Source organism: Ursus arctos, unplaced genomic scaffold (assembly GCF_023065955.2).
Source record: "Ursus arctos isolate Adak ecotype North America unplaced genomic scaffold, UrsArc2.0 scaffold_26, whole genome shotgun sequence".
Taxonomy (NCBI): domain Eukaryota; kingdom Metazoa; phylum Chordata; class Mammalia; order Carnivora; family Ursidae; genus Ursus; species Ursus arctos.
In genome coordinates, this window is record NW_026622941.1 from 33,135,595 (window position 1) to 33,161,373 (window position 25,779).

Below are 25,779 nucleotides of genomic sequence, written 5' to 3' on the forward strand. Positions count from 1 at the left end.
AGATTGAAGTAACAATAATCTAGCATCCAGTGGGCTCTGAGGCAAGTTCATCAACTGAACGTGGGTAGGTCCTATTGGAAATTTGAGATAAACAGGAGCAAATGGACAAAGGAAGTATAATGTGATTGTCGGGCAGCATGGATGATCTATTTGAGATTTGTGGTAATGAATTTACAGTGAAATAATCAATGTGGTCCGCATGGTTGTGCATTTTCCTCCAGGACAACGCAGTTGCTCCGGTGGGAACACAAGGAAATAATATCTGGGTCTACCCATGATTAACTTTTTGTCGGGTGTTACAGTGGAAGCAGAGAACCACAAGGGAGCTATAGATTTTTATGAAAGATTATCATGGGTAACTGTGATTCCAAGCTGTGTAAGGAGAGAGGGGAGGACATGAGGGGATTATTGAATGCGAAAAGTGGAAGAATCAGTAGGTTCAAGGTCTAGCATATGGGCAAACATACTAGAGTAGGAATACTGGAGTATCCGTGCTCATCAGACAGTGGAGCACTGGAAGTGGATATTTTAGAAGAAAAGCAACTAGGGCAATGACAGTTCATTAATTGTTTTTTCTATGCGTTGTTTATGGCATGTTGAACAAATTTTGATGAAGACACCCCCCCCCCCGCCAAGAACTAACATATAAATCAGAAAATCCAGCCATAAATGACAGTAGGTATTTAGCAATGCCATTAGTAAGCTAATAAATGATCAAGTTCATGTCTGTTCAAAACTCAAGAGTTACCTGTGAATAATCCTGGATTTCAGGATTTTTACAAAGGTAAACCACATGATCCTAATACCTAAAAGAAACTGCGGTTTTCTCAAAAGATACAAAAAAAAATAACTGGTATAAACAGAAGTTTTCCCCTAGTTCCACATGCGATTGGTCTTTGTTTTAGACAGAACAGGACTGGGTGAGAGCCCATCAAAGAACAGCTTTCCATGCAGTTGGCATGATTCTCTAGTTGACATGGTAGAAGCAACAGTATGTAGTTGGGGTATCACTTCTCATCTCCCTTGAATTTGAGTCTCCCATTTCTATTCCTGGTCTGAACTGATGACATTGACTACCGATTACTGGCGTCATGAATCTACCCTACCCCGATTAACAATACACACAAAATTAATATTTCTTTGTTAAGGTATAAAATCCATTCAAAATGAGTAATTTATGGCTTCCTAAGGTGATTCAAAGCCCACAGTGAGAAGCAGACAACCTGGGCCTAGAAAAATGTGAATTCTTTATTTCCCAAAGAATCCAGAGAGTTCCTAAGAGGAGAAAATTGGGCTGTTAAAAGCTGCCTGCATTTCATAACAATATCATTGAGAAAGAAAAAGTAGTTGACTAAGGACCTGAAGTTAAGGTTGTTGGTGGAAAGACATTACCATTTGCTCTCACTTTTACCCTGCCGTCTCTACAGAAACATGATTTAGCTACGAGGGGCAGCAGTTTCTTAAGGATGTTTAGAGGTGGAGTATGTGAGCCCGATGTTGTCCTAGCAATGTGGGATTTCCAGGATTTTGTTATTTATTTCTTACTATTATACCTGGTTTTCACTATTGAGGAGTTAATGATAATGAAGCAATATTTTCACAGTAGACTATCCAGCTTCCCTTAGCTGTGGGAGTTAAAGTTTTTATACTTCCCACTAATTCTTTTTTTTTTTTAATGTTTTGTTAGAACAACTCAGCATGGCATTCCACTAGTTACTAATCAACATTACAAAATGTAAGACAATGATATAAGATTAATACTAAGCCTATAGAGTAGCGCGTCTGTCGTCTGATAAATACAAACCAGGAACACAAATAAAAGGAAAGGACGATATGGACACAAGGGCCCCCATCTCCCATGATTGTCAGTTGACAGTTGACATCAGTGACCATCCTGTCTGGCCCTGGGTTGTCTTGAGACTTGCACGGTACTGACTGCCTCTGAATTTTCTCTTCGTGGGCCTCCAAGCTCTCTAAGAGTTTGGGAACAATTTGCCTTAAAAGCCATTGTCGACGCTTTCAAGCCTCAGTTCTTCTTCAGCGACAGAGTCCTATCTAGAAACCAAAAGGATTTTTTTTTCTTTTTAAGTTCCCTATTTCTCCTATATAAAAATTTCGCAGCACTGTAGGGCAACTGATTTACGTATGGATCCCACTCTTCCTATGCCCGGACGATGTTTCACAGCAAGCTTTACTAACTAACCTCCTCCACCCTCAATCTCCATGCAATCGGTTTCGCACAGAATTAGGCACTATGATTTCATTTTTAAGGGGACTTTATACATGTTTCCAGAACATAGCATCTTAAAGCACATTTAAGCCAAATGAATGTCGTTTCACCAGGTGTATGAAGCGATTTTCCACTCCAGTCACAAATGACTTAAGGATGGTTAGCAGCGCCATCATGCAAGCTCGGCTTTGATTCGCATACACCTGTGAATTGTCTCTGTGGAGAAAATGTACAGAGGTAGCATTTCACTTTTATGTTTTTCATCAAACAGCTTCCTAGCGACAGAGGGAAAGGTATGAAAGTTGTGAGGGAAAACATTCTGTATTACCAGGAGGTTGTTTCTTCAGAAGTCAGAGGCTTGTGTGCTTTGCGAGAGGAATACTAAATTAAACCTGTACTAGACACTGTCTTTCAGATAATCAGGCTTTACAAAGCACCTTTGCCTCACAAACAAAATGCTCTACAGGTAGATCCTTAGAAGTTATTTTATCATAGAATTAAAGGAACTTTGATTCTAAAATGTATGCTTCTGTGTACTAATGTGAAATACGCAGTGTCTGAAACATTCTCAAAGAAAGAATGGCAAGTCCACACTTGGGACTGGTGCTGGGTGGTTTGTGGGATCCAGGAAATCTCACTTGAGTCTCCCTCAGAGCCTGGAATCCTGCCACCTCAAGTTCAGTCCTTCGAATTAAGGCTTTGTATTTTCAGTCTTCATTAATATGAACAAAACCCTAAGTGGGCAATATTTAAAATAATTATTAATCCAAGAAACAGACTCTTAACGAAAGAGAATGAACAGATGGTTACCCAAAGGGAGGTGAGGGGGAGGGACGGGTGTAATGGGTGATGGGGATTAAGAGGACACTTACCACTGTTAGCACGGAGTACTGTATAGAAGTGTTGAATCACTGTATTGTACACCAGAAACTAATAGAATACTGTATGTTAATTATACTGGAAGTAAAATTATAAACTTAATAAAAATAATTATGAATGGTGATCTCTTTAAGAAATATTTATCACTTTTCTTTATATGCTAAGAGCTACTTGTGAGAAAATAGAAGGTAACATTAATTGCCCCACTTTGCTAGGGGATAGATAGATAAGATGGCAAACCTGAATTCCACTGGCTGCCTAGACAGGCAGTTCTCTAGCAACTCCAGGCAGTTAGAAGGGAATATGAGGGTGTTCAGTGTTCACACATGGGATATTAAAAACAAAGATGTTATAGGTAACTTTGAGACCTATACCACAGTTTTGCTTAGGTCTGAGAGGATGACAGTATTGAAAAATTATGTTGACCTCAGGATCTTAGTCTTCTTTTCCATTGTGATTCTCGAGTTGATGCTTTGATTTGTGCCATTGAAGACTTATGGGTGGATTCTGCCCTTTGTGTCTTCATAGATTGGTTCCATTTTATTGCAGAATATTTCAGTGCACATCTCCTAAACAAACACCAAAGCCAGGCTGCAGCCTTGAGAATGTTGAGAAAACACTTGCAAAACAAGTCTCCCTCTGGAAGTGTCTTCCCACAACACAGGGACTTTCTCCCCTCCTATCAGAAGGACACTGCACAGCTTTGACTACAGCTCCTCGTTTGCTTAAATTTAAAGGTCCCAATCTCAGTTCTTTATGGAGTGTTTAGGTTTCCTTGTAGGCCTCCTAGGAATCATAAGCTTCTTTACTCCTTAACCGTATACTGCATTGCTGTAATTGAAGCTCTTTGGTTGCTGTAATTTCTTCCTAATGTTACGGTTTCCGTCAAGTACTTTTTCCCTCTGGAGGCATTAATGATTGCCAGTTTTGAAAATACCCTCGCCGGGTATATACTTTTTACTTCCGGTGCCAAATCACACCACTGTTTCCTATTCTTCCTCAAGATAAAAGGACTTTCCACCTTTTTTTCTTTACTGTTTAGCATACACCATGCCCTTTTTAACCACGGTAGTGGAATTTAGAGTATCGTTGCCAACCAGTTACAAAGTCGTTCTTTGTAGTTTCAGGGAGTTCACCAACTTACAGTACATACCTCAGGAGAGAGGAGCTAAATTTTGTTTTATTTGTTATCAGCTATAAAATTATTGGTCACTAGAGCTTATGATAGTCCACCCGTACTAAGGATTTACCCATGGTTGATAGCATGATTGAAAATAAATGGTTATTTTCTACTTACAAGGCCTGCCCTGAGATACAAAATTGAAAGGGAGGATCCTTCCTCAAATGCAACACAGTGTACTGGAAAATATTCTCTTATTTGAAGTTAAGTGAGTTTTTCTTTATTTAGTCCTGGTAACTATTTCAGATAATACACATTTAAATGAATGCTTATTATAATCAAACTTCCTAATCTTCTTTTCATTCACGTACACACATGCGTACACACACATACACGCACACGAAACCTATCTCCCATTAAAGAGGAAAGACTGCTTAATTATTGTTTTACCGAAAGTTACAAACACCAGGAAAGATTTGAAATAAAAGCGGCCACCCTTCAGCCCGGATTTACTGAGTGCCCATACTATGCTTATCCCTGATCTAGGACCTGGAGAAAAAGCATTACGCAAGACAGGCAAATTTGCAACTCCCACAGAGCCCGAGTTCCAGAAACTTAATCCAGACTTCTCTTCCCATTTAAATTTACTTTGTTTTATCTCATGTGATTATTTACCAAAGGGCTTAATATTCTTCATCCAATAGGAACAAGTTCTCCATGATGAGAACATCAATTTGTCTTTTAGTGCTTGGAATTATGCAATTTATCCCAAAGTCATTTGTTTCTGAGAATAGTACAAGTCTATTTCATTATATAAAAATGAAATACACTGAAATTTATTATTATTTTACTGAACATAAATCAGAAAATAGATTCCATATACATTACCTAAGGACTGCCATTTCAAGCCCCTTAGCCATGTGTTTCAGTAAATGTGTTCCCATGTTCATTTACTGCTACATTTTGAATCATTGCCTCTGCCCATATGCCTGTTGATGTCTCTCCCTTCAGCCTGGATGAACCCATTTCATTCCAAGGGTGAGAGCTTCTACAAAATAATAGAAAGCCTCGACCTGAGCTACACAAACCACTTGCTGATTATCATATTGTGTAGAACTCAAAAGAAGAATTGATACAGAGCCCAGTGTAGTCTTTTTTAATTTGAACTTTGTTTTGTTTTACGAAAATACAAATAAAATCACAGTAACTCCCAGTATTTTTATGAATATTTTTCTGCCTACTTTGACAGTCTCAAATATCTTACTGATTTATGCATATTTTATACTTTATTGTGTAATTTTTAAGCTTTAAGTTTATGATTTGATACAAAAGAATTGTACTTTTCCACCTGTACCATGAAAATTTGAAACATTGGCTTGACTATACAGAAATACACATTAAAGATACATTTGGAAGATTTTGGTAACGTAAGTTAATTTCAAATGTTGGGCAGTAATTATGAAAACCTCCCAGGGTGACCCAGAGAATATCAGTGAGTTCTCCGTTCTGCTGTGGGGTTTCTTTCTGAGATAAATGTCGTTCTGTGTGTGTTTTTCTCTCAGGAGGTCGAGCTGTGTCGTGTTAGCAGTCAAGAGAAGCTGGGCCTGACAGTCTGTTACCGAACGGATGATGAAGAAGACACGGGCATTTATGTCAGTGAGGTAAGAAATGCCGAGGAGGGGAGGTAGGGGGAGGGAGACTGCGAGGAATGAGTCAAATGACTCACGATGAGAATATCCTTGGGAGGCTTGATTGTGAAGAATTGGCCATGTTCCAATACTTGTCACTTTCAATTAGGGAAGTAAATTATGTTGCCCAAGTAATGTAATTATTATCAGCTTGTTTAATGGGGATGCTTTCACCACAGAATCCCCAGTAAGGAAAACTGCAAAAATGGGAACATTGTCTAAATTTGAATAAATTCCCCTACGTATGCAGAAAGTCAAGCAGAGTTTCTGATGAGCAAACATTCGTCCTTCCATTCCTTTTATCAGTGCTGTTAACAAGAGCATTGACTAATTGTTTTACCTCTAATATCACAAATATTACATATTTTACTCTGCTGGCAAGACTGATACATCTGAATATCCAAGGAATGTATCTACGAATTTGTGTTATTCAACCCTGGAATCACTGTCAGAAAGTGAGGTACTTAAATGTGAAACACTCTCAGCGTTAATTACTCTGAAAAAAAATGTGAAGTAAAATTTATTATTGTAGGTGATTTTTTAAGACTCACCAAAAAATCATTTTGTGAGAAGTAGTAAGGTACAATTTGTTTTAATTGTATATACCTAATACTGAAAATTATCTATACACACACACACGCACGCAAACACATATGTACATAGGTGTATGTGTATTGCCTGACTCCTTCTCATATTATGTATACACACACATATGTGTATGTGAAACCATGTATGTGTATGTGTATATGTGTGAAAAAGAAGTTAGACAAACTAGATACTAATTAATGTCCATGCTGTTCCAAGCGTTCTTGGCCATGATCTTAACATCATTACCTGACTCACTGAGCTTCAGCTCCTCGACTAGACACTTGATACAACAATGCTTATCTCATTGGTTTTATAGAGGTGTTTAGAATATGGAAAAAATAATGTAATTAATGCACTTAGAAAATTACCCAGCTCTATAAATGTAAATGTTACTCTTTATCACTTTACCCAAGAATTTACTGACTGGATATTGCAATGGAAAAATCTCCAGAGAATGTCTGACTTATATACCTCTTTTAAACGGACAGCTATGATAATCCCTCCAATTATGGTGAGGAAATAGCCACAGAACTGTCTTTTGTCAGAGGCACAGAGGTACAAATGTCAAAGTTTGGCATTAGGTTGATTACAGTTTTGTAGGCAAAGTTTTAGATTGAGAACAGCTTCTCAGTAGGATACAATTGATTAATCATACCTCCTTCCCTCTAGTAAGTCTCTGTTTACCACTTAAATATGCCAGCTTTGGAGCCTAACTTTCCAGGGACAGTAAAGAAGCCACAGGAATGGAACATATGTACCTGGAAGGAATATTTTCCTTACGCTTCTTACATGTAATTATAGTGTCTTTGTTCTTGATTGATCATTTCAAATTCACTTATTAGGCGGCACCACCTGACAAGAAAGTAATCCCTAACATCTGGAGAGGATGCATCAGCCTCATGCTACACTTGAAATACTTTGCTTAAATTAAAGCTTTGATGGAGTAAGCTCAAATAAATGGCTTAGAGCCATCATTCAAAATGTGATAGACAGAATTCCCCCAGTGAACTGCAAGTCACCATTCAAGCTTGGCCCATTAAAATGTTGGTAAACTCTTAAGCTTTAAATATCTGTTTATTCTAAAATAAGTTATAGTTAATACACATCACCCCATAATGTAGAGCCTGGTAATAATCTACGTGGATAGGATTTTTTTTCATTTTCTAGCAACATCGATTATCAATCTCTTTATAAGTTAATGTGCTCATGAGACAGAGATTTCTTTAGTAAGTATGGACTTACAGTATAGCTCTTAGCTTCTCTAAAATAGCTAAACCAGGATTTAAGATCACCCTACTAGAAAGCAAATTTCCTGGGTCCAGAGAATCCTAGAATTAACATCTGCTGAAGATTGTGTCAGCTGAGGACTGTGTCTGACAGTTTGGATACAGAAATGAGTGAACAGAGGTTTTTAAAAAAAAAAAAGGAAGAAGAAGAAGAGAGAAAAAAAGAAAGGGAAAAAGGGAGTAAAAGAGAGAAAATAGTCTTCAAATTAAGTTCTGCTCTAGTTTTCTTTCATTTTATTATTATTATTAATTCTAAAATAGTCCACTTATACGTTTAGAATCAGTGATTTTTGACAGAAACCTTTGGCATGCATTCTATAAATCAGTAGAGAATTTTGAACCAGGTTACTAAAAATATTTTTTAAACCATATTTTTAAGTTCCTGGGGGAATGTCTCACATCCGGTTGAAGACGTGTGTTTTCTCCATCACAGGTAGATCCAAACAGCATTGCTGCCAAAGATGGCCGAATTCGAGAAGGGGATCGTATTTTGCAAGTATGTGGCATGGTCATTTCCTTTAGTTTCCTACCATTTGTTCAATAGTTTTATTGAGTTTTTTAATAAAACGTTAGAGAAAAGAATTTGTCTTTTCTAGATAATAACATCCATAAAACAAATGGCTATCATTTAAAAAAATTTTTAAGTAAGGATGGTACTATTCATTAAGAATTATTGGCTAATAATTAGTGATTAAGGCATAATCTCTGGACTTCGGTAACTCAGCTTCAACTTCTAGCTCCACCACTTACTCGGGCACCTTACTTTACCTCTCTTCGTAGGCCTGTTTCCTCATCTTGAAAAACGGTAATAATAAAACGTACCATTGCAAAGGTTAAATGTGATTATACGTTTGATGTTAGCACACTGCATGGTAAGTAACAAACATTAACTTCTAGTATTACTAGCAGCAACAGCACCAGTTACTGCTGCCTTTTCCAGAATAAATTAGGTAAACATGGATTCCTATGTTCCATTACTACCTGAAAGTCTAGATGTCTGAAGAAATGTTATTTATTTACAATTGAGTGGCTAGGGACAGGGGGGGGAAAAATGCTCTTTTCCACATGGAAATGTGAAAACATAAAGACTGGCTACCTTTCAGTTTAATGAGCAAGATGATAAGCAGAACATAAGGGGGATGTGGAGCTGGAAGGAATTCCAGGCCACGTTAGGAGTACCCTTGAATGCCAGCGTTTCTCTCCTGTACCCACCTCGACCCTCTCTGTCTCCCCTGAGTCCTTTCCCGTACAGAGTGCTAAGAAAGACACAGCTCCCCAGCTCGTGTGCCCACATTAACCCAAAATAGGAGCCGAGGCCCTTCAGGGTTGAGTCTACTGCAGATCACAGCTACGAAGCAGGGAGGATGACTCAGAAGACCAAGTGAGGAAGTTAGCAACTGTTAGAACATTCTGCATGACTTTCAGTCTTTGCGACAGACCTGCAGTGCCCACTTCTCCTTATTCGATGCGAATGCCTGCCCAAGGTTGCTTTGCATTCAACACGAATGGATTCAACGCTCTGCCTAGAACCAGGGCTTCAAAAATAGACAAGATGCCCCCCCCCCAGTGTTTGGGGCACCCCCTGTGCGGTTAGGAAAACAGCTGCACACGCAGATGATGACAGTGCGGTGTGGCGCTGTCACGATCACGGTGTGCCCATGCTGCCTGGTCCATACCACACCGCTATGCTGCCCGGCCTTCTCTCTTCTTCCCCTTCTTCGGGGCTCCCCTCACTGATTCAACACTTCTTCACACCCTTTCTCTTCTCTAGCTAGATGCCGCGAACTCCTCTTTCATCAAGGACCCTCTCCTAAGACTCCAATTAGGAAAGAATAAAAGTGGTCATGTGTGGCCCTACTAATTTTTAGAAAACTTCAAGAATGTATAACTTCCATTTCTGTAGCTCCTTAAGTGGCAACCTGTAGTTAAGCAGAATGGACTGTATATATGTATTTTCATATATACATACTATATGTTTTGATACTTCCTTATTCTTGGCTATATTAGAGGCAGATAAAGCGTTCAGATAAAATATTTGCTAGATAATAAGACATTCCTTAATGGAGTCGGTTCATTGAAGAAGCAACAGCAGGATTGACAAAATGCCCTGTCTGCCTGATTACTTTATATTCAGTGACAAATATGTCACACTTAATGAACAAATACATGTCACATTAAAAAGCCTAGAATTCAAGTCTGTTTGCACACACAGGAAACAAAGAGTCTTAGGGTGATGGTGAAACTGTATTAAATAAAACTGTGACAAAATTGTACCCATAGACGAATAGCTCCCATATGGCTGATGAGGATATTATGGGATACCCTATAATGAACAATTAATGACTGCTGTCTCAGGGAGATGAGAGGGGGAGAAAGAGAGGATTTACTTCTTATCCTTGGAGTTTCCTGGCTGGCTTTTATTTAAATGAATCTCCTTAGAGCCATTGTGGTTTTAATTTCCTGTTCATGATGACCTAATGAGTGTACTTCTATGGTCCTGTCCTCATTGTGTAGCTAAACTTTTCTGAAGGTAGTACATTGCAGGTGTGTGAGATGACTTCACCCGGGGACCTCCCACGCGCAGGTACTCACATGAGATTGGCCCAAGCTGGAGATTGTACGGAAGAAAAACCATGACCCAATTTCATGAGGACACGTTCTAACTGTTGTGTTTTTTTCTCCGCAAGCGCTTGACAGCTCTATAGGCTGTGCTATTGCCACAAGCTCGTGGTATCGGATGTGGCCTCAGGAATTCACATGGGGAAGTCCTCTCACAAAATTGCAATGCTGAGTGAAGTCAGGCTTTCCTGAGCCCCACAGAAGAAGAATTAAAGACCACATTCATGAGCCGAGGGCTCTATTCTCACTTCCTTCTTGGGATAGTAAGCATACAATATTCCATGTCAACAGCCTCATCTCGTATTGGCTGAAAAAGTCAGACATGTTCCTAAGGATTACTCCCTCCCTGAAAAAACCCTGACAAAACTCAAGCAGTGGGATAATAAGACTCCTACTAAGTTTCTCTCTCTCTCTGCCCTACACATAAACTTGTCCCCAACATTTGGTCCTATACTTTTCTTTACTTTGGATAACTGTTTTTCTCCCTTTTCTGTTCTGCCCACCTCTCTATCTCTGTATATTATTCACCTTCCTTCCACACTAAAATATAAGCACACTTAAATATATCCTGCCTCTTTTGCCTTAGGTTCTTGGGTTTTCAAATAAATTCTATAGATGGTCAGATGACAAGAATTTTAGTTGCCCACCCACCCCTAGCACAGTAATATAGAGAACCTAAAAATTGGTGTGTTCATGCAAAAAAGCTATATTAAACCATTTCTAGGCTTTTAGGGTTCTGCACGCATGTGCACACACACACACTTACATACACACTCCTACGCACACACAGGAGATTGGGCCTAAAGTGAGATTTTGGCTGATTTATCTTTGTAATGCCACAAATCTCTCCTAAGCCAGAGCAGTATCTGCTTTGAAATCAATATTTACATAAGGCCATGCACAGAAATTGAGACAAGACATATTCTCTAGTGCAGTTTTCCCTCATTTATGACAAAAGTTACACGTTGCCTTTCTCCTGGTTCTCTTTCCCTCTCTGTTCTTAAAACAAAAGTCTTCCATTAAACTGTAGTAACGCACCCACTCATTTATCTCCTCCCCGTGATTCCGGGTCCTTCACCTTCATGTCTGCCTGGTGTTTTCACGCACAGCAAACCGCTTTCCCATGAGCAATGCTGTAGCTACAAGCCATCCTTCAGGAACAAGAGCAAATGAAGGTTGAAAGCTCTATCTGATCCATTCCTCAAACCTTTTCATTCTTTGCTGAAACCCAGGGCTGCATTTCTTGCCCCAGTATCACTTTGGGTATCAAAGTAGTGTCCTGAGTTCAATAGGATCTACCAGCCAGTTGGCTAAAGTGGCCTTTATTTTGAAAAAGAAACAATAAATCACATTTTAACACCAGATTTCTGTGGTGAATTCATTTCCTTCTACATAGGATTCTGAGTGGAAATGCATTTCTACAACATGGGATCAGTCCTTCCAGGACAAGGACATAATCCTGGGCCTGGAGACTGTAGCTGTGGTGACACGGAGTTCACAGAGGAGAGAGACGAATACCAACTCTAATGCGACTGCAAATCAAACACACCATACTGTTTCCTGATGGTTCTCTAAGACTTAAAAATACCTATGAGAGAGATAGATGTCTTTTAACGTAGAATCATAGTTGCTACTATGGATTTAATTGTTATGTATGAATTTTACTATATTTGGTTTATTTAGAAGAAAAGAATCTTTACTGAGGATTAAAATATAAATATAAATAATGATAGTAGTAGTAGTAGTAGTAATACTAGCAATAACAAAAATATCAGTGGTACCATGGGCCAACCCAGAGCACTTCCTGGATACTGGGCACTTGTTTGAACCCTAGACATATATTAACTCATTTAACCCTTACAAGAACACTCTGAGAAAGGCACTATTTTCTGTACTTTAATATAGGAAACATAACAGTAACATTAAATAAACATGAATGAAGAGTATTTAGGTTAATGGTAAGTGAAATTTAGATGAAGAATTTAGATCTGTCTACTTGAGAGAAAAAAGCTGTGAGCATTAGATTTCACACAGAAAAGATGAAGAGAGGCTGTCTGAGAGCACCTGACTCATTGTTCCCAGGACCCAGCATGCCTGATAGTAGACGGAGGGTGGACGATTAGGTCCATCACGGAAAGACAAGTAGACGCAGTGCGGATATGTTATTAAGAATTACTATGAAGTGGACGTAAGCCCCCAAAGCTCACAGAAAGTAAACATTTTCAAGTTCATTGTTTTCAAAGCACACTTCCCTGGGGATGGGGGAGGCGTAGTGGAATCCACCACTGCCATTTTATCCTTATTTGAGGAAAAGCCTTGGATTCAGTACAGAAATAGTTTTTCAGATGTATATTTATGAAAAACCACGAAATACCCTTTCCAGTCGTTAGTTCCCATTTTGGTATCATAGCTTTTGTTTTCTAATTTGATGAATTTTATTGTGAGTTGCCAAAAAAGGAAATGCGCTTGAAACTTGTCAAAGCTGGATTTCCTGTCTACATATACAAGGGAAAAGCAAAGGTGATAATTCATTTGATCAGAGTAAGAAAATACTACATATGATTGTACAATTCCCCCCTTTGACTATTATGTATTGTCTGCTTTCTTTGTGTTCCATGTATGTGGTAAGAGTCTAAGATCATTTATTGTGGTCCAGAGTTGAGATTCCTGGGCTTGTTTCAATAATCATACCTGTCCTCGTGTATCAGCCAGAATCCCAAAGAGCCGCAAGAAGAAAATCTCAGTAGTCCATTTCATGCTTGTCAGCAGAAATCCTTGGTGAAAGATGTTAATTATTGAAAAATTGGTCAGTACAGCCACATTTTCTATTTAATTTTTTGAAATAATTAGTACTTATTTTAGATATAATTACTTGACCTCTTCAATTGAAATTTCTTTCTGCATATTTTGATTCTGTACTATGATCAAAAACCTCATTGTCTCCATGGATTTGAGCAATCAATAAAATGAAATAAATATGAAATATCCAAAGAAAGAAGTTCAGTTAACTCAGAGCTAAATACATTTGAACATGAAAATGTAGCTTAAAATAAAACTTCAGAAACCTTATTTGCTCTCTCTGTAGAATTTAGGAAAAGGAAAAAAGATATATTTTGAATTCCACCAGAGTCTTTTTAATCAAAAGTTTACTCAAGCTTAGTTTCTTGCAAAAAGCCATTTTTCCTCTGTGTTAATTTTTTTTTAAATTAAGTACACTTAAGAGATGAGACTTAAGATATTTCATTAGTTTTGTTGTTTGAGGAAGTGGACAAATCTTAGAAAGAACTGTAGTATTGGTAAGCATGTTACTGATGAACTGTCCTTCTTTTGATTAGTGAAGCACTGAAAGATATCCTGAGAGTGATTGGGGCAACTGAGTCAGACCCACACAAATAGGAGATGATTAAATGAGAATGCAATCAGCAGTGGCCTGGGAGCCCTGCCTGGTGAGAGATAATGCTGTAGCTCTCTAATTGGCTCGTGGCAGGCATGCAGGATGACGGATTTCAGATGTGGGATTGCCAGTCCTGCTTCCCCCAGCACTATTATCTCAGAGTGACACTTCCATTACTCTGAGCGGAGAAAGATGAACGTCACCTGTCAGGGGCTGGTTAATTGTGTTGCTAGATGTATGTTGCCAGGGCGCAGGTTGGACATTTATGAACATAACTGCTTCCTCTGATGTCCGCCATCCTTCAGGGATCGATATGGCTCTTACAGTAAGCACGTAATTGAGTGAAGGCACTTACCACCGAGGGGCTGAAGATGAGCCCATTGTGTGAGCTTCATTGTCCATACATTCACCATAAATGAGCTGATATTTGCCATTTACTGTGTGCAGCATTGTGGAAATGGAAACTAATGTGCCACTTTCATTTGTTTTCTAGATAAATGGGGAAGATGTCCAGAATCGAGAAGAAGCAGTGGCGTTGCTGTCTAGCGATGAGTGCAAGAGGATCGTGCTGCTCGTTGCAAGGCCGGAGATTCAGGTCAGAGCAGAGATCAGAGATCTGGAGGCCGAACTTGACATCCATTATTTGCTATTCTGTATCAAATCAGTACCACAGAGACTGCTAAAGCCAAGGGTGCGAAACAGAAGTAAGAGTCGTCTCTCCTAACTGACCAACCTTATCAACCTTATCTTTTTTTAAAAAAAGAAGGAAAAACACACAAGATGGAGCCGTTATTCTCTCCTTCCACTTGCCAGTTATTTGAATGAATTCATATATGAAAAATGGTTGACTTTACATGATTCTTAATTCTGTCTGGATCCTTGCTTTAGCTTTCTATCTAAAAATACTTAATTGGCATTTTAAGGTATCTTGAAAGAATCTCTAGTGAGAGACACATTAGCATATCCAGCTGTCAACTTAAATCTTTGTAGAAGAACTTTATCAAATAAAGTGGCCGGCGTAGCATGGTGTAGTTCCATGGGTAGTAAAGGAATTTTTCCCCAGTGTAGATAGAGTGACAAAAACATCTGTCCGGCCAACAGCAAGCGGAGAGCTTCTGGAGGAATTGTTTTTTATATCTTTAACAGAGGGAGATGTCATGAAAGGAAAGGAAAGGTAATGGTGGAAGAAAAGTGCTGTTGGTCCTTCTTTTTATATTCTTTTTATACCCCGCCACAATGCAGAAAGGACAGCACGTTGCCGCCATTCTATCCACCTGTCGGTAGCTTGAGTGAAGTTGCTTAAATCACCATTTGTCTCCCAGGTTATCGATCTGATATTTTTCAAACTCAGTAACTGCATACTATCTATAAATTACATTGAGTAAGTGTATTTCAGTGTCAGACCAAATCCTGACTTGAATATAGTGGTTATAAAAGATCACCCTTTCCGCATATATTCTCTTTACGCCCTTGACCATTCTAAATGGTTCCCGTAAAGCCTGCTATAGCCCGAGGCAGAGTAAAGTTACACACCTGAGGTCTCAGGAGTGGGGAAGGGAGCCTACGCGCCTGGCCGGACTGCCTGCTTGGGAGGGAATTTAAAAATACAGAATACGTATGAAAGTTCACTAATCGTCTGGAAATTCTGCAAACCAGTTAGTCTCACTGATCCATTTCCTTGAACAGAAAGAAGAAAGGGGCTAAACACATGTTAGTGCAATTCATGGTAAACTGAAGAGAACTCAGGGGTCGTCCCTGTTATAGAAAAGATATTTCGATGTTATAATGTGGTTTCCCTGCCCTTTCCATGTAACTGCTAGAGAACCTCATTAATTTAGAATTAAAGCATTTCCTTAAACTATGCCACAGAACGGCTGTAATGAACTGTGGAAAGAATTAAAATTAATGGCATAAGACTAGATCCTGTTAATCATTGATAGAATACATATGCTTGGGAGAGCTGGTGGCATTTCAAATATCTGACTACACTCCTGACCTAATAGAATCAGTGTTGGAGGATGAATTTCCAAACAACTTCCTTTCCACAGTTGAGAAAAGATGGCCGTCTGACTGCAGGATTCTCTCCGTCCTGTCAAAACCAGGATCTGCTTCAGCCCCTTGATCCTAAAGAAGCTTCATGACACTGGAAGAAAGCTAATTGCCTTTAGGAAATCAGATTTCTAGAAAAAGAAAGAAAGAAAATGCATCTTAACACCATATTTTAAAAATGTAATTTAAGCAGGACATGCCATAAAATGGCAAGAAAAAAAGATCCAAAAAAACCTTGCCTTTATAGCACCTATATTTTTTTTATCAATTTCAGTGTATCTTATTATTGCATTTTTTGCACATCAGTTGTACTCAGTGAAAATGTGGAAGTTTCTTGTGTGCTTTTTCTAGCCTTTTTCTTTTTTAATATTTCAAATACTCTCTACATTCTTAGAAATGATCTACAGATTTGCTGGGGGCAGTCTTGTACATCCGTGCAATATTTTTAAATAACTCATTTCTTTCATTCCCTGTCAACTTTCTTTCATTTTCTGCCCATTTTCTTCCTCAGACCATTAAAGATATTGCTATTCTGTCCTCTTCCCCCTGGGACATGGGGCAAAGAGGGCTCTCCTAAGAACTTGTACACACTCCTCCTGAGACAATGCAGGTTGTTCCTTTCTCTGAAATGTCACATGGGTTCCACTGGTGCGCAAACAGATCCCAGTTTCAGAAAGAGAGTCCTCCTTTCCTGCAGCTCAGCCCCAGGGAAAGGTCTGCCTGTGGCCGAGTCTGAAACTCAGACTGCCGTGAATGCATGTTTAGGTGGAAAGGGAAATACAACAGGGAAAGGAAGAGGGCAAGAAGCTCTCCTTACTCACTGTGCTGTGTATACCTCCAGCCCAAAGACTTGTCAAAGAGGATGTACACTGACTCCGGATGGCAACGCAAGGATCTGTGTGATTCGCTAGTAAGAAAAGAGTTATAGGGATTCATTAATTTCTACTGTTTGTTCTCCTTATCTTTCCAACCCCTTCATTTAATTTCAGAAGACTCTGTTCCATCATTCACTACATCTGTGCAAGCAAATATTTTGTTTGACCTGATTAAAGAAAAATTCCTTGGCATGCTTATAAAAAGAAACATTTCTAGCTCTACGTAATTTCTTTTGGAGTCTGAAGTTTGCAGGTTCATGAAACTTACAAGGGACTAAAGAACGTAAAACTGGGGTGCCTGGGTGGTTCAGTCGGTTAAGCGTCCGCCTTCGGCTCAGGTCATGATCCCAGGGTCCTGGGATCGAGCCTCCCATCAGGCTTCCTGCTCAGTAGGGAGCCTGCTTCTCTCTCTCCCTCTGCAGCTCCCCCTGCTTATGCTTGCTCTCCCTCTCTCTCTCTCTCTGTGTCAAATAAATAAATAAAATCTTTTTGAAAAGAATGTAAAACTTAGACAATTATAAATTGAATTTGAATTTTTAGCTTAATTTTCATAGTTCATCTGCATATCAAAGTCAGTGAGGTAGATCTCAGTCAAGTTATTCAGGCTACATTAAGACAAATGAGGATGAATACATGTGTCTACACTTTGGGCCTCAGTCAAATTTGAGTAATTTAAGTGCGAGGTACCCTTTAACAAATATGAAGAAACTTACGGCTACCTTCATATCAAGGAATATGATCCATATATGTTAATGCCTTTGCTGGTGCAACTTAAGCTCCTCTCAGAATTTGTTTTCTTTTCAAGTTCTACAGTTTCAGCTACCTTTAAGAACTTATTTTGCCATTGTTGAGTGGTGAAAACACCTCAAACTACAGCTGACCCTCGAGCAAGGCTTAGCGATTAGGAGAGCCAAAGCCCCCACCAAGTCAAAAATTGACGTGTAACTTCTGACTCCCCAGAACTTAACTACTAATAGCTGACTGTTGATTGGAAGCCTTACTAATAACATAAACACTCAACACGTATTTTATATGTCACATGTTTTATACACTATTCTGACAATATAGTAAGCTAGAGGAAAGAAAATGTTATTAAGAAAAGCACAAGGAAGAGAAGATAGATTTAGAGTACTGTACTGCATTTATAAAAAGAAAAATCTGCATGTAAGTGGACCCATGCAGTTCAAACCCCTGTTGTTCAAGGGTCAACTGTATTGTCAATTTTGGCTCATTAGAAAGCTGCTATTTCTTTTAGCACAGAGTAAAACAGAGCATGGACAATAATTCAGTTAATTTAATCAGCATAGACAGCTAATTTATGTAATCCAGCTCCAGAAATCCACTTTGAGGCAAATTATCTGTATTGACTGTCAACACTCATCATATTAGCAAGGTTTCCCACTTCACTTTGTATTGAGAAGCCAAAAGGATTTATTCAGTTTAATTTGTGTAAGACTCCCAGCAGAATACTTGCATCCCGCGCCCACAAACAAAACCCTGCAGCTCCACTCCCCTTAGATGCAACGGTTCAGAGAGATATATTTATATTTATCTTGCAATTGGAACTACCTGAAAAATGAATCAAAATAAACATGGCATAGCATCACCTTTTTTTTTTTTTTGAGAAGAATAACTTAGATTTTTTCTTTTCTTCCCCCCAGATAAAATAAATGTCTGTATTTGTGGCAAGCAGCCATCTTGTTAACTTGGAAGCCATCTGCCTAAAGATAAAAAAAAAGCAGGATGAGGGTAGCATCAGTGTGTTCCAGGGTGGGGAACACTTTGTATGTAGTCTCCTTGGGGGTTGTTGGTAAGGACAAAAGCCCAACAGTCTCATGGCCCTATTAGCACCGTTGTAGCTCTTTAGCACGGGCACTGTTGGAGGCCATGCGCATGACCGCTGTGGACTACGCAATATGCTTTTCTTATATTTTGAGAGACGGTAATGTTCTGTGCTGTGAGATCTACTTGGTTCTGAGAGAAAATCTGTAGCTCTGTTTCAGGAAAGGATGAAAGGCATATACAAGTCCAATTTTTTTTTTAATCACCTTTTCTTCCTTCCGAGAGGTGAACTTATCAGAGGCTCATATTCTGAAGAGAATCATTATGATAAAAGGAACTGGTCAGGCATCGCCATTTAAGTTTACCCTCTTTTAGCATGAGTCCCCACTAACCTAATGTGATGGACTAATGTGTTCTTTTGCAGCTGGATGAAGGCTGGCTGGAAGATGAAAGGGACGAATTCTTAGAGGAGTTAAACCTGGAGGTGCTGGAAGAACAGCATAACGACGCGATGCCGTGCACGGCCAAGGAGCTGGAGCAGGTAGGCCAACGATTTGAGCTACGTCATTTGAAAGGTTGCTGGGTTTTTTTCTTTATACGTAACCGTAAATGGAGTAAAAAACAAAATCAAAGAGTTTGATCAAACCCCTCTGTAAGGGTGATTTTTTTAGAGCAGATGGACATCTCAGATGAAGCAGAGGGAATAAGTACAATTTTTTTCTATGAAGATCCTTCTAGCTTGGAAAGCTTTGGGACCATTGTTGCCAGAGTACAGTAAGATTCAAATGGTGACCCAGGTACTGTTCGGCCCGATTCAGAAATTTAATAGCAAAAATATGCATTGCTTTTCTGTATGCCAGCTGGAGACAAACTATAGCTCATGAGATAACCCCTCTCCCCAAAATTAATTTTATAATTTAAAATATTACTGTGGCTTTTTGAATATTTAGGCGGCTGTAAGATGATGATGACATGAGGTAAGCCATCAGTCTTATTTATGGTATTGGTATCGTGGTCCTACCTATATACTCCGCACAGGAGTCACTCTGCTTGACATCGTTGATATCATCTCGCCTTAGGGTCACCTAACCATTCAAGCAAAAATGCTGAGCTCCCCGTGTGTCCCAGGTGCCACACTGGATCCTGAGCATACAAAGTAAAATGAGCCAAGTTTCTGCTCTTAATTAATTCGCTGCTAGTGAAAGATTACAGCAGGGCTTGTGGCAAACTGAGTCTTGGGATTCTTTTGTGATTGTTGTTGTTCCTGTGGGATAAAAACAAGATCAATATATCCGAGATTTTTTAGGATGAATTCACGTCATGCATCTGCCTGATTTAATTTTATGAACACTTCTGCTGTCAGTTTATTGATCTGTTTAATTATCACCTTGGTCTCCACATGAATTCTTAACACATTCTAAAAGGTAGTTTCAAAAAAAATCTGGGGCAGTTAGGCTGGGGGCGTGAAGCACAAACAGCCTGTCACCCCCAAGCTGCAGGCGGACTCCACGCCTCGCCCGCCCCCCGAGCAGACAGCGCGTGTGGAAGGGCACGTGCCCGCAGAGGAAGTAGCGGCTGGGCCGCGGCCGGCGGTGTCGGAGCCGCGCCTCCGTGCTGAGCGTTCACGCTCGTGGGCCACGTCGCCAGCGGTAGTTCAGGCTCGAGAGCGACGCCGCAGCCGTGGCGGTGGCTTTCAGTACGGGCAGGACGGACTGCAATTTTATGTATGACTTCCACGCTGGCCACAAATAAAGATATTTTTTGGTGGCAGCCGCTGGTTACAAGCTAGAAAGTGCTCGCTCCAGGCTTTTTCTCTCTTAGATACAAAATGTGACCTGATAGAGAATTGACAGGAGGATGTTAGAATAAAGAAAGAAGGGAGAAATCCTGTCCAGGTGAAGTGATACGGTGTCAAGTGCCGCCTACTCATCAGACGGAATACAAATGCTGGGTCTTTCGAGGTAACACTAGATGTCCCTGAGGTTAGATTCTCATTGTGTGGAAATTTTTCTTCACCATGAGACTGAAAAATGATAAGAAGTACAGAAACCTCTAAAAGTCCTTTGCCCTTATAAACAATAAGACTACATTAGAAATGTCTTGGTAGAAGCATTGCCTGTCACGGTAATAATTCCATAGGGAAATGATAAATGATAGAGTGACATTACATTCGAAAGTAGGAATTCTAGGTTTGGGAATGGAAAACACTTTTTTATTTTCACACTCGCTCACAAACTGGTGACTAAAGAAAGGGAAATTCTATTTAAAAAAACCCAAAATGTATATCTGTACTTCACAAGGAAAATCCATATACACATTAAAGTTTCACTTTACATACTGTCCTTGGTGTCAGGGCTGCTGTTGACACAGCGTGGAACATCTCCCTTAGCATAATTTGTCTGTATCCTTGGCACTGCACATAAAAATAAAATTAAAAAAAAAACTAGCCTTCTTGTATTTTTAAGCTCATTAAAGATATGAAACAATATAAACGTGAATAACGTGGTACATCGACTCAGGTGTCCAATATCAATAATACCCTCTGGGGGATTTATGGCACACGTGACTGTCACCACATTGGATCCTTTCATCAGCTTATAGCAAGGAACGAACAGATGTACCAAGCACTCCACTGTTAGTCACCATTACTTATTTAGAACATTGGGTTTGTTTGTTTTTTTATCAATATGACATTTAAAATCTCAGTATATTTTCAACAAATGAGGAAAACTATTTTTAGGAAAAGACTGGGAATCCTTAAATAATATTATACATGGTTATGTTCTGTCCTCTTCAGTTTATGTTACATTTTGTTCTGTTTCTGTGGAAGAAAATAAAATAGTTTTCTTGAGAGACTCTTTCATGCCTGTTTTAGAATAACTTTTCTTACGCATTCTGTCCTTCTTTAACACTAACAGGCTTAATTATATTTAATTGTATAATTACGTCTGCTAGAGGAAGATATATACATAAAATGGTGAGTAAGCTTACACATAAAGGAAATACAAGGTAGAAACTGCCATGTAGACTAGTATATGATAAGTGATGGAGGAAACAATAACTTCACCCTCTTCACAGAGAAAGAACTCCGTATGCATCCTCTTAGGACAGCAACAGCTAATTGTTCTGCATGAAAGCCAAAAATTACCAAGGAATAAAGTTTACATATGAAGTGTGTATTCACAAATATGTCATAAATATATTTTTTGATATTATGCCCACATCTGGCAATCAGTGCTGCTCCGATCTTCATGAGAAAGGTCACTCTGAGTAGAATAAAATTCACCTCTGAAGGAAATTACCGGTTGAGGGTAGAAAAATACTTTTAAGTAAACCAAAGCAGTCCTAAGATGACTGTTGCTTTTGAGCAATGTGATTTGGAGACGCACTGAGGGCAGGGCACACGTATGCAGGAATGTGGCATCCCAGACATAGAAGAAATCCTGACTCTGGGGGATGGCACTGGCTTTTTCTACTTCTCTCTGGGCCACTAATAAGCTGAAACCATCTGGGATTAAAGTTCCTCATCAATAGAGAGAAGGACCAAGGCTCCAGTACTAACCTATTCCTGAAATACTGTGCTGTCTGGCTTACCATTACCAGTTTGTTATTAGATCAGCAAAGTTTCTTCTGAACTTAAAGTTCAGGAAAAAATCTTCATAATAAGGTGACGCGGCTTCAGAACTCCAGGCCTCATACTGCAGAAGACCAGTTAGACCATCTGTCTCATTCACCCTTCTGTGTGCTGCCACCTCAGAGACTCATAAAGTCACCTCATTTACACGCCTTCACGTCCGTTTCCCAAGTAAGAAAGGACCTTAAGGTAAGAATCATTTATTTAAATGGGGCCTGTTTTATTTATCCCCAAGTCAGGTCTCCAGACAGCTTTGGTTTTCTCTATTTCAATTCATAAAAAGCTGCCCTGAGTGAATTGTCTTTATTTCTAAAATGGTTAAGGACACTAAAATGAGAACAGCTTTCTAGAAACCGCACCTTGGCCAAGAAGCATCGTTTTTTTTTTTTCAAGCAAGTTTTGCAACAGCCAGTGTTTTTCAATAATTGATTTTCTTTGATCTCTCAACTTTATTTTCTCAGCCAAAAAAACAAGAAGAAGAAGAAGGCACAACAGACACGGCAACGTCATCCTCCAACAACCATGAGAAGGACAGTGGAGTGGGGCGCACGGATGAAAGCTTGCGGAACGATGAGAGCTCAGAGCAGGAGAACGCAGCTGAGGATCCCAACAGCACCTCTCTGAAGAGCACGAGAGAGCTGGGGCAGAGCCAAGACACTCTAGGAAGCGTTGAACTTCAGTGCAATGAGAGCTTCGTGTCTGGCGAATACATTGACTCTGACTGCACCGGCAACCCAGACGAGGAGTGTGAAAGATTCCGACAGCTCTTGGAGCTCAAATGCAAGATTCGAAACCACGGAGAGTATGACCTGTATTACTCGAGCAGCACAATAGAATGCCGTCAAGGGGAACAAGAGGGAGTGGAACACGAGCTACAGTTGCTTAATGAAGAGCTACGAAATATTGAACTGGAGTGCCAGAATATCATGCAGGCTCACAGGCTCCAGAAGGTGACAGACCAATATGGAGACATCTGGGCTTTGCACGACGGAGGATTCCGGAATTATAACACCAGCATAGATATGCCACGGGGAAAACTAGATGACATCATGGAACACCCAGAGAAGTCGGACAAGGACAGTTCTAGTGCTTACAACACAGCAGAAAGCTGCAGAAGCACCCCGCTCACTGTGGACCGTTCCCCCGACAGCTCGCTTCCAAGAATGATCAACCTCACCAATAAGAAAAACCTGAGAAGCACAATGGCCACCAATCAGTCTTCTTCCGGACAGAGCAGTAAAGAGTCGACCTCTACCAAAGCCAAAACCATTGAACAAGGCTGCAGCGTGGAGGGCAAGGAGAAAGCAGAGAGAGAAAGCAACAAGCTTTCTGATCAGGAGAAAACCAGCAGCGAACACATCCCTTACCTGTCTCCTTACCACAGCTCCTCATACAGATATGCCAACATCCCAGCGCATGCCCGGCATTATCAAAGCTACATGCAGTTAATTCAACAGAAATCTGCAGTCGAGTATGCTCAGAGTCAGCTGAGTTTAGTGAGCATGTGCAAGGAGTCTCAGAAGTGTTCAGAGCCCAAGATGGAATGGAAGGTGAAAATCAGGAGCGACGGGACACGGTACATAACAAAGAGACCAGTGCGAGACCGGATTCTGAGGGAACGTGCCTTAAAGATCAAGGAGGAGCGTAGTGGCATGACGACGGATGATGACACCATGAGCGAGATGAAAATGGGCCGCTACTGGAGCAAAGAGGAGAGAAAGCAACACCTGGTCCGGGCCAAAGAGCAGCGTCGGCGCCGGGAGTTCATGATGCGGAGCCGCTTGGAGTGTCTTAAGGAGAGCCCCCAGAGTGGCAGTGAGGGCAAGAAGGAGATCAACATCATTGAACTGAGTCACAAAAAGATGATGAAAAAAAGAAACAAGAAAATTTTGGACAACTGGATGACAATCCAAGAACTGATGACCCACGGGGCCAAGTCTCCTGACGGCACACGAGTTCATAATGCCTTTTTGTCAGTCACCACTGTATGACCGAATGAATGGGACGCAACTGATTTTAGGAGGGTGCTACCAGTTTGGGTAGAGTATGATTGCCTCGTTCAATGTGGCGTTTTTATATATATTTTGTGACTCTTTATAGTTTAAATTTTTTGTAAGCAAAAATACCTGGTAATTTCTCATTTGTTTTTCATATACTTGTACCTTCTTTTTGGCCAAGATCTTTCCTTAACTTGTGATATATTCATATTACTCATTTATATATATTAAAAACAAACAAAAGGAAAGAAAACAAAAAACTTGAACAAAAATACTGAGGAGCCAATTAATTTCCTATTTTAATGTATCTATTGTAAGTTAAGATCTGGATTTATTTCTCTAGTTTACTTATTTTCTACTTTAAGAACAACTCAATGCCAAAACATTTCTATGCTTGCTTCCTGGCATAATACGTATTAAATCAACCCTGTTAATAAATCACGTGCCACATCTTGTCTTACACATAAAAACCACGTCTTTTTAACATCCTGTTGTACATTTAACACATAAATGGCCGTTGTCTTTGTCTCAGTAAAGTGTAGGTGGACAATCTTCCTGTGGTATGTAGTGACATTGGTCATGTAGCTAGAAAATTGTGGTAATTGTGACAATAAAAAATAAATTATTGATTATCCTTATGAAAAGTTATCAAGGAGTGTTTTATTTTCATTGTCCACTATGGTTACCAGATTTGAAATTAGTTATATTATGTATACTATTTAGAAGACTCCTAATTGTGAATTATATAATGTGTACATTTTCTATCACTTTTTTCCAATAAAATTGTCTTGAAATACTTCCCATAGATCATTGTGTCACATATTCTTACCAGGATTGAATTAGATAATATATGTAAAGCATCCAACAGATGGTAACTAAACATCCGAAAAATATGAGTTTATCTCCCCTTGCCTCCCGTGAAAGGTAAAGCCAGGAAAAATTTAGGGAAAGACATGGAGAGAGGATCAGTGAATTATCTGAAAATGTTTATAATGGCACTAAGTGTATTAGTTGGCTTGGGCTCCCATAACAAAATATCCTAGACTGGGTAGCCTAACCAACAGGAATTTATTTCTCATGGCTCTGGAGGCTGGGAAGTCCAAGACCAAGATGCTGGCAGCTTCAGCAACTTTGTTGAGGGCCCTCTTCCTGTCTCGTAGACGGCCACCCTCTCCCTCTGTCTTCGGATGGCAGAGACGCAGAAAGGAAGCTGTCTGCTGTCTCTTCCTATAAGGGCACTGAACCCCTCATAAGAACTGCACCCTCATGACTCCATCTAAACCTAATTATTTCCCAAAGGTCCCATCCCCAAATACCATCACATTGGAGGTTAGAACTTGTTCAAAATAGGAATCTTAGGGGGACACAATGAACTTTATAGCACTACATGCATTTATTTAGTTGCTCATTTGGGAATACATTTGGGGGAATCATCTTTTTAATGATTTCCAGCACAGTCAACTATAAATGCCTTAGATGTCAGTTTATGAAAAAGTGAGATTGCTAGATAACCAGGTTCTTTAAATCTAGCTTTGCATCATAAAAACCATATATATGTCGATTGTGATGCCTCCAGAGGAAAGGCCAAATCGGCCACGTACATGCAAACATGAGTTTGATCCCGTTTTCATTCAACCA

General features: G+C 39.7%; 1 protein-coding gene across 2 annotated transcripts in view; it reads left to right on the forward strand.

The window, feature by feature from the left end:
• PDZRN4 (PDZ domain containing ring finger 4) overlaps positions 1-24,779 on the forward strand; it is a 339,737-nt gene extending 314,958 nt beyond the window's left edge. For both annotated transcript variants that reach the window (XM_026502091.4, XM_057318835.1), the window contains 5 exons: positions 5,792-5,890; positions 8,225-8,287; positions 14,298-14,399; positions 18,935-19,051; positions 22,606-24,779. In XM_026502091.4, coding sequence (XP_026357876.3) covers positions 5,792-5,890; positions 8,225-8,287; positions 14,298-14,399; positions 18,935-19,051; positions 22,606-24,135 — 1,911 coding nt within the window. In that variant the 3' untranslated portion in view covers positions 24,136-24,779. The remainder of the gene's footprint in view (positions 1-5,791; positions 5,891-8,224; positions 8,288-14,297; positions 14,400-18,934; positions 19,052-22,605) is intronic.
• Positions 24,780-25,779: the final 1,000 nt, after the last annotated feature.